Here is a 15971-nt window from a genome sequence, read left to right as displayed (position 1 = left end):
TGTAGCTTTGTAGACCAGGCTGGCCTCAAACTCACAGAGATCCACCTGCCTCTGCCTCCCAAGTGCTGGGATTAAAGGCGTGTGCCACCACTGCCCAGCCAAAGAAAAAAACCTTAATGCAACAATAATTATAACAAAGGTCACTTAAAGTAAGTGACCTGTAATAACAACATGTGATAAAGGAGAACTGCAACTGGGAAGCAAGACATAAAATATCTGGCATTTCTAGAGCCCCTGATTCTCCAGGCATTTCAAATACTGAGAATGAAACAAAGTAAATGCATGCATTAGAAGAAAGTATCAAACACAAATTGTTTTTAAACCACCATCTCACTAATTTGACTCCAAAGTCCTGGGAACAAGTAACCTTCCTATCTGAGCTTCCCAAAGCCTGCGGCTGAGTACCACCACAACTTCATCAAATACAGTATCTAAAATAAAAATACTTTTGAAGAGTGGAGCATTTAAGATTATAAAAAGTGTGTCCGTGGGGCAAGAACAGTTAATATTTTTCTTCAGCTCAAAACTGAGGGAAAGCAACATATAAAAGACTTATTCCCTTACATTTTCGTCGACCACAAGGTGAAGGCCATCTCCCCCTGCTGGAAATATGTAATGTTGCAATGGAGTAGGTCGATAATCAGTATAAATTACATGACAGGGCTACAAAAAGAAAGAATTACAGAGAATTTTATTTCTTCAAGGCAAAAATGTATATTTGATCCACTCAACAAAAATTTAACACTTTCAAAAAATTTAAAAGCCAGGCAAGTGAAAAAAGGGGAGGGGACAGACAGGCAGATGTATTCCTACTACCACCTTCATAATATATCACTTTTCTAATCAAGACAAGCATAATCTGAACTTCCATCATCCATTAGCTCATCCTAGAGTACTGTAATTGCAGGCAACAATGCCTCTTGCTATGGAGGCCTAATATGATGATAGAAGGCATCCATGATACACAAAAACAAAACAAAACTCTTGTAGCACAGAGGCTTTTTAAAACAGCAGATTGATCTAACTCTATCAGGAGATTCACTGGGTTTCCATTTCACAGAAGAAACAGAGAAAGGGAATGTAACTGGAAAGTTTATACATAAAAGCTTGTGAGGGTAACAGTGTAAAACAAGTGCAGAAAAATAAAGCCAACCTTCTGCTTGACACTCATAAACAAGTAGTTGATGCAAAATCTTACATAGACATTATAGCTATACTAGCAATTCAAAGTAGAAACAGTGAATACCAAGTGTGAACATATTTAATAAGAACTACCAAATCAAATATTCAAGAGATGAGTATGTTTTTCTGTTCAAAGACCTTAGAAGCAACTCTAATACTGTGTCACTGTCAAAGTAAATGTACTACATTATTTCCAATCTTGGCAGATCATTAGGATTAACTTGGCAAATTTTGGAAAATTAGATTCCAAATCCCAACTCTTAGAGGCTTAGCTATACTAGATTGGAGATGGAACTCAGAAATTTCTAATTAGTCCACTCATTTTGATAAGCTGCTTGACTTAACAAGTAGATTCACATCATACTATCTTCTTTATCCTTAAGAGCAACAGAAAAACTTTATAAGAATATGACAAGCCCAATTGGCAATGTTTTTAAATAATGAAGACATGAAAAATATATGAAAGTACCTGTTTATGTAGGTGGCAAATCCACTCAGCAAACTGTCGAGCATTTGGAATAGTAGCCGAAAGAAAGACATAATGGACATTATCTGGCAGCAAAATAATAGTTTCTTCCCATACTACACCACGCTCTGAGAAACACAAATGTAGTTTGGAATTCAGTGTTAGCTAAGTGATAGTATCTAAAATTGTTTTCTCTTAGGCTTACTAATTGGACATGCAAACCACTTTTAAAAAGCATTATTTTTGGCCACAGATCCTTACTGAAACCTATCTCAGTTCTAGCATCTACAGAGCTGATAAAACAGGAAGCCACTGCAAGTAGAATGGACTCTGAAAAGATCCAGACTGTATGCTTCCAATAACAAACAAGAGCCCCAGTACCAAGGCAACTAATAGTATTCCACTTCAGAGAAGCAAAGGTTAATGAGGCTCAGGACACTGCAGCAACACTTGAAAGATATGCTATCCCTATTCCATATGGCATGTTACCTAAACTACCCTCATGACCTCCTGGAAATAAAAGATGGATCTGATGAATAGTAGATCTGAAATGGGTAGAGCTCTGTTAAAATGCCCTAATAACATTAAATCTATCTCTAAATTAATAATATTCATTACTTGTTTTATAATAGATAAAAGTATTAAAATACTTTTTAAAGTGACTTGAAAATACTTCGTTGAGCTTTTATTACAGTTTCAAAGTTTTGAATATGTAGTTTTAAAAAAGTAATGGCTCTTTGTTCCATGTAATTTGTTTTCCTGCTTGCATCTGAATATTGATTTTAATAAATAATCAACTTTTTTAGAACTTATGCAGTATTATATTTTTCTTTTAATCAGTTACATTTGCTTATCACGATTTGGGTAAGACTCTATGTAGTACTCTGCTTTATTTGTGTTGTGTGTGCATAAGCATGCACGTGCTATGGCATTTGTTTAGGTGTTAGAAGAGTCAGGTGTCTCAGCTGGGCATGGTGGTGCACGCCTTTAATATCCCAACACTCAGGAAGCAAAGGCAGGTGGATTTCTGTGAGTTTGAGGTCTGCCTGGTCTACAAAGCAAGTTCCAGGACAGCCAAGGGTACAATTGAAAAACCAAAAAAAAAAAAAAAAAAAAAAAAAAATGTTAAGTTTGATGTTTTCTTACATCATGAATACATGGATCAGCAGTTCTCAACCTGTGGGGGATACATATCAGATATTTACATTTCAACTCCTACAGTAGCAAAATTACAGTTATGAAGTAGCAATGAAATAATTTTATGGTTGGTGGGTCACTACAACATGAGGAACTGTATTAAAGGGATACAACCTTATTCTTTAAATAAAACTCAGTCTTACTTTAAATGTATACATATTAAACATTAGTGTCAAGTTTCCTGGTATACCCCAGATTGCAACTACACAACTACATTTATTTTTTAATTACAGTAGGGTAACAGCCTGAGGAAAAATATATTTATAACAGTTTTGTTTTACTTGTTTATTTCACACCTACATGCATTCATAGGTTTATAAATAAATTAACTTAAAAAGTATTGTTACCTTAGTAAACCAGAAGCTCTGAAATTAAATAATTACTGAGAACTGAGTGGTGGCGGTGCATGCCTTTAATCCCAGCACTTGGGAGGCAGAGGCAGGTGGATCTAGATGAGTTCAAGGCCAGCCTAATCTAACAGAGCTAGTTCCAGGACAGCCAGGATTACAAAAAGAAACCTTCTCAGAAACCAAAATAAACAAATAGACAAATGATACAATAAATAAATGAATAGTTACTGAGCTTCTTACGTGGAGGAGGAGAGCAAGGTATATAGCCTAGACTCCCATCGACCTATTCCTTCCTACCTCGGCCTTCCCCATCTTCCTGTCTGGAATTAGAATAATGCATCATGTCTGGCTTACTGAGTTCTATATAAAGGCAAGCTACTTTTGACTCCATTTGCTTTATTTGAATGTATATAATTTTATCCAACATTACTATTTAAGGAACTAAACTTTAATTAAGTCCTACTGGGAATATTTTATCATGTTGTCCACAATTTGAATATATAATAGTATACTAGAATTACAGACATAAGAAAACTGAAAATAGGCTGGTGAGATGGTGGCACATGCCTTTAATCCCAGCACTCTGGAGGCAGAGGCAGGCGGATCTCTGTGAGTTCGAGGCCAGCCTGGTCTACTGAGCGAGTTCCAGAGTTCCAGGACAGGCTCCAAAACAATACAGAGAAACCCTGCCTCGAAAAACCAAAAAAAAAAAAAAGAAAGAAAGAAAAAAGAAAACTGAAAATAAATCCAAAAGATACCTGAATCTCTCATGTAATGAATTTCATCAAATATGACCCAAGCAACTTCTCGCATAACTTCAGACCCTCTATACAGCATACTTCTCAAAATCTAAAAGGGGAAAACAGATTTAGCAGGACTTTAATGTGACATCTGATAATTAGACAAATACTGTTTTTTCCACCAAGGTATTTTTGATCCCTTTGTTATATGGATATATTAATTATAAAGCTATTTATCTTTGACTTCTCAATACATATAACTGGATACCCACAAAGATACTATTCTCATATGTACTCTTGTTTACTTGGAATAAGAAGCCAGCGCCCTCTATATAACATGAAAGCATGTATAAAAGTGCTAAAAAGGAGCTGGTGAGATGACTCAGGGGGAACTAAGTTCACCCCCGAAAATCAACATAAAGAGATGAAGGGAGGAACTGGCTCCACAATGGTCTCCTCACGTTGACACTTGCACTGCGGCACATGTGTCCCCCTACATACCATACACAGAAACACATACACATACATATAGTTGAAATACCAACTATAGTAGAAATAATCATATCTAAATCATCTTATATGCAAAATTTAACAGTGATTAGAAAAAGCTAAGTTTAACAGTGAGTATACATTTTTAAAGTTGATTGTTTATCTACTTATTGTAATAAATGCCTAGGCACAAAAGTAAAAAAAGCAAAACGAAACAAAATGATACATGGTACAAAACAACGTATTCAAATCCTTGAACCTATATATATATATATATATATATATATATATATATATATATAAATCAACAATATTTTCAAGTCGTAGTAATAGCAAACTATTAAAAATACTTTTGAAGGTATCTATGTTTTATCAGAAGTAATAAATATTAATTTAGAGATATATTCAATACTGCTTATGGCACTTTGCAATAATTATGCTCTTTTCAAACAATTCTATTTACACATAATTATTACATTTTTATCTGAAAAAGCAAGCTATAAACCATTCAGTGTTGTGCTGGATAGATACACTGACTAAACTACATAAGGAAAGTTAGATGAGGCACAAGATAAATCACCTCTGTAGTCATAACAAGACAAGATGCTGTAGGATTAATAGTAACATCTCCAGTCATCAGACCAACATCTTGAAACTCTTCATACATTTCACGGTATTTCTGGTTACTGAGAGCCTTAATTGGGCTGGTAAATATTACACGCTGCTTTTCCCTTAAGGCCAATGCAATAGCATACCTAAAAATATAAAAACAATAAATGTCAAGTTTGGAAAGCATTCATTCATAATCTATTTACTATAAATAAACCATTACACTATAATCATGACTCATCTGAAATAAAGTAGTCTAAATGAGCAAGGACTTTTTTTTTTGGTGTTTTGAGACAGGGTTTCTCTATGGCTTTGGAGGCTGTCCTGGACCTCGCTCTTATAGACCAGGCTAGTCTCGAACTCACAGAAATCCGCCTGCCACTGCCTCCCAAGTGCTGGGATTAAAGGTGTGCGCCACCAACGCCCGGCATGAGCAAGGACTTTTTAACTCCAGTCACTTGGAGTTAAAGCAATTGTTTGTCAGTGGATACCCTATTTCTTGCTAGAAAAGGCTTTGGTTCTACTGATAGGCATCCAAAAGTCCATCACAGACTACATATAATAAGAAAATTGGGGCTGCAGAGATGGCTCAGAGGTTAAAAACACTGCCTGCTTTTCCAGAGGACCTGAGTTCAATTCCCAGCAACCACATGGTGGTTCACAACCTTCTATAGTGAGATCTGGTGCCCTCTTCTGGTGTGTGGCATGCAGACAGAACACTGTATACTAATAAATAAATCTTTAAAAAAAAAGAATAGCTCAATTTTAAAAAAATTATAGAAATGGATGAATTTTTCTTCTACAGTTTCATGAGTTAATCCATATATGCTCTTTTTCTTCATGTAATATTTAACAAATCATTTCCTTCCTTATCATAGGTTCTGTTTATCAAAAAGTTCTTTCCTAGATATTAATGGAATTCAATACAATGGTACTGTTTGCTTTTAATACACAGTTTAGTATTTAACTACAGATCATGAAATTAAGATTTAAGAGAAAACATTGAGGCAGAGGCTTTTTAAAGATATATATATATATATATATAGTTCCTACACAAAGTATGCTTATCATACCAGTCATCCTCTAAATTATAAAAGAGAAATTTTATGAAATTAAGAATTGTTCAAAGCAGGACAGTGGTGGCGCATGCCTTTAATCCCAGCACTCACGAGACAGAGGCAGGTGAATCTTGGTGAGTTCGAGGCCAGCCTGGTCTTCAAAAAGAGTTTCAGGACAGTCTCCAAATCTATAGAGAAACCTGGTCTCGAAAAACCAAAGAAAGAAAGAAAAAAAAAACGGATGGTTGAAACATGATCACAGAATTAACGGTGAAAGATAAATATGGAAAAGTAAATATAGAGATGTTGTATTACCTAAAATCCCGACTTAACAGCAACAAGGAATAGGAAACAGAAAAGTATGGTCTGTACTGAGGGAAAAGTAGGCATAAGGAATTGAATGATTGGGTCCAAAGGTTGAGTTTGTCAGAAAAGCAGCTTGAAATCGGTTACAGAAACAGCAACTTTAGAATGATGTCCCTCAAAACACAGGGAACTATGATCTTAGAATGAAGAAATAGGACAATAATTCCACAAACAGGCATTCTCCACAGGGAAATGTGAACTATTAACAACATAAGCAAATGAAAACCATACAGACTGAGAGACGTAGCTCCAGAGTAGAGCATTTGCCTAGCACACACAAAGTCCTGGATTTGGTTCCAGAATACTGGAAACAAAAATTCTACAAATTAAAAACCAGAAAAACAACAAAACAGGCTGAAGAGGTAGCTCAGTGGTTAGGAGCAGTGGTTGCTCTTATAGAGAACCAGGGTTCATCTCTCAGGACCTACATGGTGGCTCACAACCCACCTGTATTTTTAAGCCCACTTTTCAGGGGATAAGATGCCCTCTTTCAACTTTCATGAGCACAGGCAAAACATAAAATAAATAGAAAATAAAAGTAGAAGAAATAGCCAGGAGTGGAGGCACATGCCTTTAATCCTGGTGCTCAGGAGGCAGAGGGAGGTGGATAAATGAGTTCAAGGCCAGCCTGATCTACAGAGCAAGTTTCAGCCAGGGCCACACAGAGAAGCTATCTCAAAAAGGAAACAAAAACAATAACAAAAATAAAAAATAAAAAAAACTCAACCAAACCCTAGAAAAAGAAAAAAAAGAAACAAATACTCTATGGAACAAGCTTTAGGACTTAATGGAAATTTCAAAATGACAAAGTGTGGTGTTATCTTTCTTGCACAAATAAAGACTGTCTGGGGGTCAGAGGATGGAGCCTGCCACTAGCTAACCATGGAGGTATAGAGGTCTGTACAAACAGACAGGAAGTGACGCAGCTGGGCAGAAACAGGACATAAGCAAGGAGAAACAGGAAATTGCTCTCTTCTCTGCTGAGACACTTAGGAGGTGAGGTAATGTGTGCTGTGGCTTGCTCCTCTCTTAACTCTCAGCATTTCCCTCTATATCTGACTCCTGCTTTTTATAATCTAAGAACTACATTTACAACAAAGACATAAAACAAACCCTTTAATAGCTAATAATGTCTGAATCTGGGATTATGACCAGCACCAAAAAAATAAATTGAACTTAGAGCAAAAATGCCAAAAATAACTACAATATTGAAGATAAAACATTCATTAAATAAAATTAATGGCAAATTCAACAATCCAGAAAACAAAAGTGCAGTAAATTTGAAGACATTAGAAATGATACTCAAAATTTAAAAGAACACACAGAGCATGAGCTGACACCTTTAGATGGTATAGTTAAGTACCAGAACCCTCAGTCAGAAAATGGAATAGTTGTAAACAAACCCATCAAGGAATGCAAAGCATGGGAGATTATGAAAACAAAGTATAGCATAAAGAAACTGTTAGGCTTCCAGAGCTGATTTACAACCATCTCTAACTCCAGTTCCAAAGGATCCGACACCTTCTTCTGGTGCACCGCACGCGCAAACACACACACACACACACACACACACACACACACACACACACACACACAAACACAGCATACATATATGCAGAGATACACAAATGTACATGTAAATGAAAATAAACTGCTTAAAACCAACAAAGCACTCAAAGGGAAGCAATACATTACATCCAGAAGAAAAAGGATGAGAGAAATTAGTTATCAAAAATTTTGCAAATCAAAAAGAAGTCTTGAAAAAAATCAAAATTTAACACTGAGGGGAAATGTTTTCAAAAATGAACAAGCAATATTTTCTACAACGTTAAAGCAGTTTCTTATCAGACGATTTGTACTGGAATAAATACTTTAAGAATTTCTTCACGCAGAAAGAAATGGCATCGGTAGAAAAACCTGAACCAGTATCAGTAAATACCTTTTTCTTTTTATATTAAACAGCAAAACATTTCACTAATAGTAAAAGTAAGTCTGTGGAACTACATAAACTTTAAATGCCTGTTAGGAAAAGGAAAGTCTCAAAACAGCTACTTCATCTTCCTTAAGAAACTAGGAGAACAAAGTAAGTAAAAACCACCAAAATGGAAACAGAACAAAGAAAAACCAATGAGACCAAAAGCTGGATTTTGTCTGATTAACACAGTATTAGCCCCAGCTGGATTAAGGAAAAGAAAAATCAAACATCAGCCTAATACAAAACCAAAAAGACATTATTAAAAAAACAATGCCCCTCAGAATGAAGGTGTGAAGTTTCTAAAAAAATTTTAATTTATCAGCCCAACAATATAACACAATTATATATCATGAACAATTGGTATATACACAGAGAATGAGAAAGAGACTAACTGTGAAGTAGGAACAGGAGTCATGCTTGATAAAAAGATATCTATGGAAAACCCACAAGTAACATCATGATTAATGACAAAAAACCAAAACAGTTCCCAAATAATGCGAACAAAGGAAGAATGGCTCTTGATTACATCAATTAAAAAACTGTACTAAAAATCAATATTTTAATGAAGGAAAGAAAAAGAAACTAACAGTTACCTAACAAGCAAAACCATCCTTATTTGCAGAATACAGACAGAAACTTTCAATAACTAAAATAACTAAGCAATTTGACTATTTCATTTGAAAAAAAGTTACTTACTCAGCACACACAGTTTTTCCCGCTGATGTGTGAGCAGATACTAACACAGACTGATTATTATCGACACACTGAATGGCTTCTCTTTGGAAAGCATCAAGAATGAATGGGTATTCCTATAAAAGCAAATTGACGACATATGAGAATGCTAAGCTATCTAAAGCACACTTAAAGAACAAAACAAAACAAAAACCCAGTCTTTCCAAAGCATCCTAAGATTCCTTTATGATTAAACTACCACTCAGCAGTGAAAAGAAAGACTAAAAAACAGTTTTACCAGCCAACACAAGCCTTGATTCTGCTGTTTATCTTTCATACTGTATTTTATTTGTATTTACACTGAAATTAGTAACACAATAATCACTATGTTTTGTGGTACTGTGCAACAACTTTGCATATATTATAAATCAATCTTCATAATCCCATAAAATAGATGCATGCATAACTTCCTAGACGAAAATTCTGAGGTTCCAAAACGTGAGATCCCAAAAGTACTCAGCAAAGGCTTACACTTAGTGAGTTCATGCTTGTTTCTCCATACTTTCTGTTTTAGAGAAAGTTCTTTGAAAAGATTAGTCCTATTACTTTAATCTTTAAAGGCTTTTTAAAAACCTAACAAGAACAGTTTGAAGTGAGAAATGTACACATGTAATCCCAACAGAGGGGAGGCTACAGCAGAAAGATCAGGAATCTGAGTTCCTTTTGGACAACAAGAAGACACACCATAACAAAACAAACAGGACTTTAAACTATCAGCAAAACTTATTCACATGCAATTTTTTCTACAGAAGGGGCGACAAATTTGTTAAGATTCTTTAAGAAGGGTGATAAGTACTCTTTAAATGTTTTTAAAACCTCATCCCATGATGCCTGGTTTCTAGCATGGCTCTGTATTCAGTAATCACTATATTTTGTAGGTTTCTTCAAGGCACACACATGAGTAAATTTAAAAATCTTATTTGAAACCTTTTCTTTTTTAAGATCTCACAAAACTTCCCAAATAGTATAGTACAGACCTTTGCTGCCTTTCCAACTCGAGGTTTAAGTGGTATATATTCCTCATCTGCAGGAAGAGCAACCTGATATCAAAGTTTAAGAAGAAAACAAGAAATGACCATTAAAATTCAAGACTCCAAAACTAATGGTTTAGAGTATAAATATGATCAACAAATATTGACTACAATAACAAGGAGGAAAGTTAGTTACAACATTCAAAAAAACCCTCTATTAGCACTGGTCTAATGGCAATGCAATAAAAAACATGCACCATTAGTTCCCTAAAAAAACTTTATTATGTAAGATGATCTACAACATATCATGGCTATGGTTATGTTTCACATACCTAATGAACAAATATTAATAAGTGCTCAAAAAACAAAAAACAGTAAAATATACAAAATGGGAGATCATCAATGAAATAAAAGTATATGAACTAAAACAATATTCCCCATTTCCAGAATCCCAAATATAAGTATTAGTACCACAATTCATATGGAAGAATCTAAGCTCTTGGCATATAAATAATCCACCAAGTCACTGTAAGGAACACACAGAAATCAGGCAAAACTTCAATTTCTGAAGATAAAATTTCAATAAAAATTAAATGGAAGCCGGGCATTGGTGGCGCACACCTGTAATCCCAGCACTCAGAAGGCAGAGGCATGCGGATCTCTGTGAGTTCGAGGCCAGCCTGGTCTACAGAGCGAGTTCCAGACAGCCTCCAAAACAATACAGAGAAACCCTGAAAAACACCCCCCAAAAAAAAATTAAAAGAAGTTAAAAAGCCTTAGCAATATTAAGAACAATAAGTAAAGTCACTATAATCAAGGTAATGTAATTAGTTTCAGGAACAATTACCTAGCTGTGATTTGAGATCCCTTTGGGGGATGAACCACCCTTTCACAGGGATCTCTTAAGACCATTAGAAAACACAGATATTTATATTTATAATTCATAATAGTAGTAAAATTACAGTTATGAAGTAGCAACTGAAATAATTTTATAGTTGAGGGTCACCACAACATGAAGAACTGTATTAAAGGGTTGTTGAATTAGGAAGATTGAGAACTACTGCTCTGGATTCTTTGTGTGTGTGCATGTGTGTAAAGACAAGAGCATTGGACAGGGTCTAAAACAAGTGCTGAAAGTGATTAATTAGCCATTATAGCTCACAGTCCTGAATGGGCTGCATCCATCAAATCCTCCCTCAGTGCTCAGGAAACACTGCACAAGAGGAGGCAGAAATTGTGTAAGAGCTGGAGGGGATGGAGGATCCAGGAGAACAACGCCCTCTGCATCAGCATGAGCAAAGGTCATGTGAGCTCAGAGACTGAAGCAGCATATGTCCAGTAGTTGACCAATACATACTGGACTCCACAGTTTTTTTGGACACTTTTTTTTTTGGGGGGGGGGGGGGGTTCAAGACAGTTTCTCTGTGTTGGCCTGGCTGTCCTGGAACTAACTCTGTATATCAGGCTTGCCTTGAACTCAGAGGTCCACCTGTCTCTGCCTGAGTGCTGGGATCAAAGGGGAGCACTACCATGCCTGGCTTAGATGCTTTTATTAGGCTACAGTTTGATGTTTGTTTTGTTTTGTTCTTTTTGGGTGGTAATTTATTTTGTCTTTTTGGCTGGAAGTTGTTGTATTGGGTTTTTGTTTTTTGAGAAAGAAAAAGGTGGGTGGGTAGGGAGGGTAAGAGGATCTGGAAGGACTCTGGGGAGAAGAATATGATCAAAATATATTTAAATTTACAATGTGTTTTAAATAATGAAAATAGAAGCCGGGTGGTGGTGGCGCATGCCTTTAATCCCAGCACTCAAGAGGCAGAGGCAGGCGGATCTCTGTGAGTTCGAGGCTGGGCTGGACTGACAGCCTCCAAAACAATACAGAGAAACCCTGTCTCATAAAAACCAAAAAAAGAAAATAGAATAAAAAAGAAAAAGTGAATCATGTGGTAGCACATGTCTTTAAGCTCAGCACTCAGGCAGAGGTAGATGATCTCTGTGAGTTTGAGGCCAGCCTGGTCTACATAGTCAATTTTGGGATAGCCAGGGCTACATAGAAACCCTGTATCAAAAAGCAACAACAAAAAAAAAAAAAAAAAAAAAAAAAAGGAAAAGTTCAGAGAGACATGTAAACCAATGGAATAGAAAATCCTAAAATAAGCCTACACATTTACAGCTATCAGGTACCGTAAGAGACCATGAAAATAAGATAGAACAAGACATCTAGCATTCTCCATGCATTCAAATGGGCATCACACACACAACACACCCACGCATGCACGCACGCACGCGCGCACACACACACACACACACACACACACATGAGAGAGAGAGAGAGAGAGAATCCACAAACATTAAGGAGTCAAAAAAAAGGCAGGACAGTAAAGAATGTCAAGAAATGAATGCTAGGTCACTGGTGATTTTTGCCAGAGCAATTTCAGAGAAATAGAGAAGACATATAACTTTAACAGATTAAATCAAAAAAGCTGGGTGGTGGTGGCCCACACCTTTAATCCCAGCACTCGGGAGGTAGAGGCAGGTGGATCTCTGTGAGTTCGAGGCCGGGCTGGACCGACAGCCTCCCAAACAATACAGAGAAACCCTGTCTCGTAAAAACCAAAAAAGAAACCCCCCCCAAAAGAGACCATCAAAGAAAGGTTAGGAAATCTGAGAGAGATTCAAGCAGAATACTATAGCAATACTAAGAAGGGATCATGGCTGTTTCATTTGGCACTAAAAACATGCACTGAATGAAGAAGTACAACTAAAAGAAAAGCGACATAGTGTCTAAAAAAGACACAAGCAATTAATCCTCAGTGTTCATACACTAACATGAATTGTCAACTAGAAAAGGAGGCTCCATGATACACCGAGAAAGATGTAATTGACAGAGGCTCTGTTGCGATGAGGTCAGATACAACCAAGAACACTGTCAGATCAATCACTGTCTACACGGCACAGATAAGGCTTTTCCTCTCAGTGGATGTGACCGGACAAGTGGGCTGGCTGTAGAGACTACAATCGGGACACTCCAACCTGACACCCTCAAGCACCTCCATGAAGACAGCACAGGTACACGAGAAGAAGTGACAAAATCGGGGTAGATGTGGGGCAGCAAGGCTAACCATGGAGCACAGAAAGAGCTTCTGCCCTTTTCACAGGGGGCCCTGAACTGTTTGGGGACTTTGTTTTTTTGTAAACCACAGCATTGGACAGGGTCTAAAGTAAGTACTGGAAGAGGTTAATTGGGCATTTCCCAGAAAAGAGACTTTCAGCAGAAAAACAATTTGTATATATGCAAGGTTCTAAATCCACACCAAGTGCCATTTTTATTAATCTGGACTTTCTCCACACATTAAATAGACTTAATTAAGAGTAATAATAACCTATTGTGAGTTTTTAAAGGATTTTTAATATTTTATTTATGGCTACAGAAAGGCTCATGTGTCTCAGCACAGTGTGGACAGCTCTCCTTCCACCCTGGGTTCAGGGATTGAACTCAGGTCACCTCGTATGCATGGCAAGCTCTTTTATCCACTGAACTATCTTGCAAGTCCTGCCTAATATAAAGTTTCATTGCAATGGATACTATAAGCCATCAGTAACCACCATCTAATAACAATTCATTAGTCACTTGAGCATGACATGAAATAGCATGTAAACTGCAAAAACAGAGCTGGTAACTTTAAGAGTATGAGAATAAATATGTCCTAAACATTAGCTTTGTGCTGGGTAATTTCCCCATTTTTTTAAAATAACATAATCTTTACAGCTATCCTATGGAGCAAATCTCACTGTTCTAAATTTACAAATTAAACTGTGCTCAAAGAGGTTAGAAAATGTGCCCAAGATTATAGTTAGGAGCTAGCATGTGGACCCAAGGCTTCATCACAGAGCTATAGCTCTTCCATCATATTACATGAATCCCACAGAAATAACATGATTCCAAGGCCTTCAACACTGAACAGCCTGCTGATCACCCTATTAAGCAGTACAAAGAAAAGGAGCATTTGTCGTACTTACCTCATGTGTACAACCTTCAACTGTCTCAACTGATTGTACCTTGACTCTGGGCATCAGGTCTGCCAAACTTAAAGTTATTAAAATGACATGAATTATTTTCAATAATTAGATCATAAGCCTCCTATCTGCACTGTTAAACAAAATAACACCGCCCAATTATAATACTGTAAACCCAAAATATTTTAGTTATTATATTCAGAGATGTCATGTATCAAATAACCTGAAAATTAAAAATTCTAGGATCATCTTTTGTTATATATATAACAGACTGCTACATAAATCATTCAAAAAAATATCAGCTTAGCTCTACTATTTTAGATAAAATCTGTCTTCAAAGCACTGTCACTACCTCAAAACACAAAGCTGATTCAAAAAACATTATACAACAGAAGGTAAAAAATAAATCAATTTAGATGTTGCTATAATTTATAGATAATCTCATCAAAATCCTACACTATGCTGATATAGGCTCTCTGAATTCTGAGAGGACAAAACTATAAATAAATTAAACTAGATGTATTTCTACACTGGACTTATTTATGATATGTACTTTAAGACAATAAATAGATTCCTGGCAAAAACACAAAAGTTCCAGCAACAGGTAACAAGGACTTAAAGAATACAGCCACTATTATTTTGCAACCTATCTCACTACTCTACAGCAGTGCAAATGGCACCATCTCAAATGTTTCAGTGACACTTTTATCACCATTCATAGCAGAGAATTTAATAGCTATAATAACCTAAACAGGCTAAGGAAAAACAAAACTGTAAACAGCATTATCCAGTGAAAACCAAGCCAACCAAATATATTGTTACCAGGAAGGAGTAAAAGTTCCAGCTTTAAAATTTTGAGAAGTATATCAGAAAATCTTTAGTCAGAGGCATCCACGGAGGTCTCCCTCATCAAGAGAAGTAGTTTTGACCATCAAGTCATGGTACTACTTGAAGCAATGAAAATCTACTTTCTTAATGTTCATACACACTTATTCCTACCCCTGGGTCAGTGTTACTCTATTATCACTTTCTACCAATCACAAAACATCTGTAAGAAAAGATCTTCTCTCTTCTTAAAAAAAAAGTCCAGGATCTTTCTTAAAATTGGATTCTAAAAAAAAATATCAAAATAGGAATCATTTATGTCTTCTATTTCTCCATATTTAAATAGTTGTTATATGTTTCCATGCTTATAAAATTATAAAATAACAAATTTTAAAAATATCATGCATCTAAGGCGGGCAGTAGTGGTGCACACCTTTAATCCCAGCGCTTAGAGGGCAGAGATAGTGAGATCTCCATGAGTTCAAAGCCAGCCTGGTCTACAGAGTAGAGTTCCAAGACAAGCATAGCTATACAAAGAGACCCCATTAGGAAAAAAACAAACAAAAACAAAACAACAACAAAAGTCATACTTCTATCAAATCAAGAGTTACTAACTTTAAGAAATACTACCTTAGGTCGTCATTAATAGAGTCTTCTATCCTGGGTTTCTTGCCAAAAATTGGTTCATCTGTGCCTTCAACATCTACATCTCTCTTGTTTTTCCCACCACTGGTTGATTCTGATTGTAATTTGGCATCCAATCGTTTCCTGAAAAACAAACAATTTAGGAGTGGTTCTCAACCTAATGCCCTCCATGCTTTAAGACAGTCCCTCATGTTGTGGTGACCCCCAACCATAAAATTATTTCATTACTACTCCATAGTTGCCATTTTGGTACTGTCATGAATCCCACCCCAGACAGTTTCTCTGTGTATCAGTCCTGGTTGTCCTGGACTCACTCTGCAGAGCAGGTTGGAAGATCCACCTGCCTCTGCCT

General features: G+C 36.3%; 1 protein-coding gene across 1 annotated transcript in view; it reads right to left on the bottom strand.

Moving 5' to 3' along the window:
• Mtrex (Mtr4 exosome RNA helicase) overlaps window positions 1–15971 on the bottom strand; it is a 62262-nt gene that overhangs the window by 41585 nt on the left and 4706 nt on the right. The window contains exons 2-9 of the mRNA XM_005065533.4: window positions 15605–15742; window positions 14153–14219; window positions 10142–10204; window positions 9129–9241; window positions 5005–5179; window positions 3954–4044; window positions 1652–1776; window positions 565–663 (exon numbers count right to left, since the gene is read on the bottom strand). Coding sequence (XP_005065590.1) covers window positions 565–663; window positions 1652–1776; window positions 3954–4044; window positions 5005–5179; window positions 9129–9241; window positions 10142–10204; window positions 14153–14219; window positions 15605–15742 — 871 coding nt within the window. The remainder of the gene's footprint in view (window positions 1–564; window positions 664–1651; window positions 1777–3953; window positions 4045–5004; window positions 5180–9128; window positions 9242–10141; window positions 10205–14152; window positions 14220–15604; window positions 15743–15971) is intronic.

Source organism: Mesocricetus auratus, unplaced genomic scaffold (genome assembly GCF_017639785.1).
Source record: "Mesocricetus auratus isolate SY011 unplaced genomic scaffold, BCM_Maur_2.0 Super-Scaffold_100020, whole genome shotgun sequence".
Classification (NCBI taxonomy): Eukaryota; Metazoa; Chordata; class Mammalia; order Rodentia; family Cricetidae; genus Mesocricetus; species Mesocricetus auratus.
The sequence above is the reverse complement of the archived record's forward strand: the minus strand, read 5'-3'. Positions and strand labels throughout refer to the sequence as shown.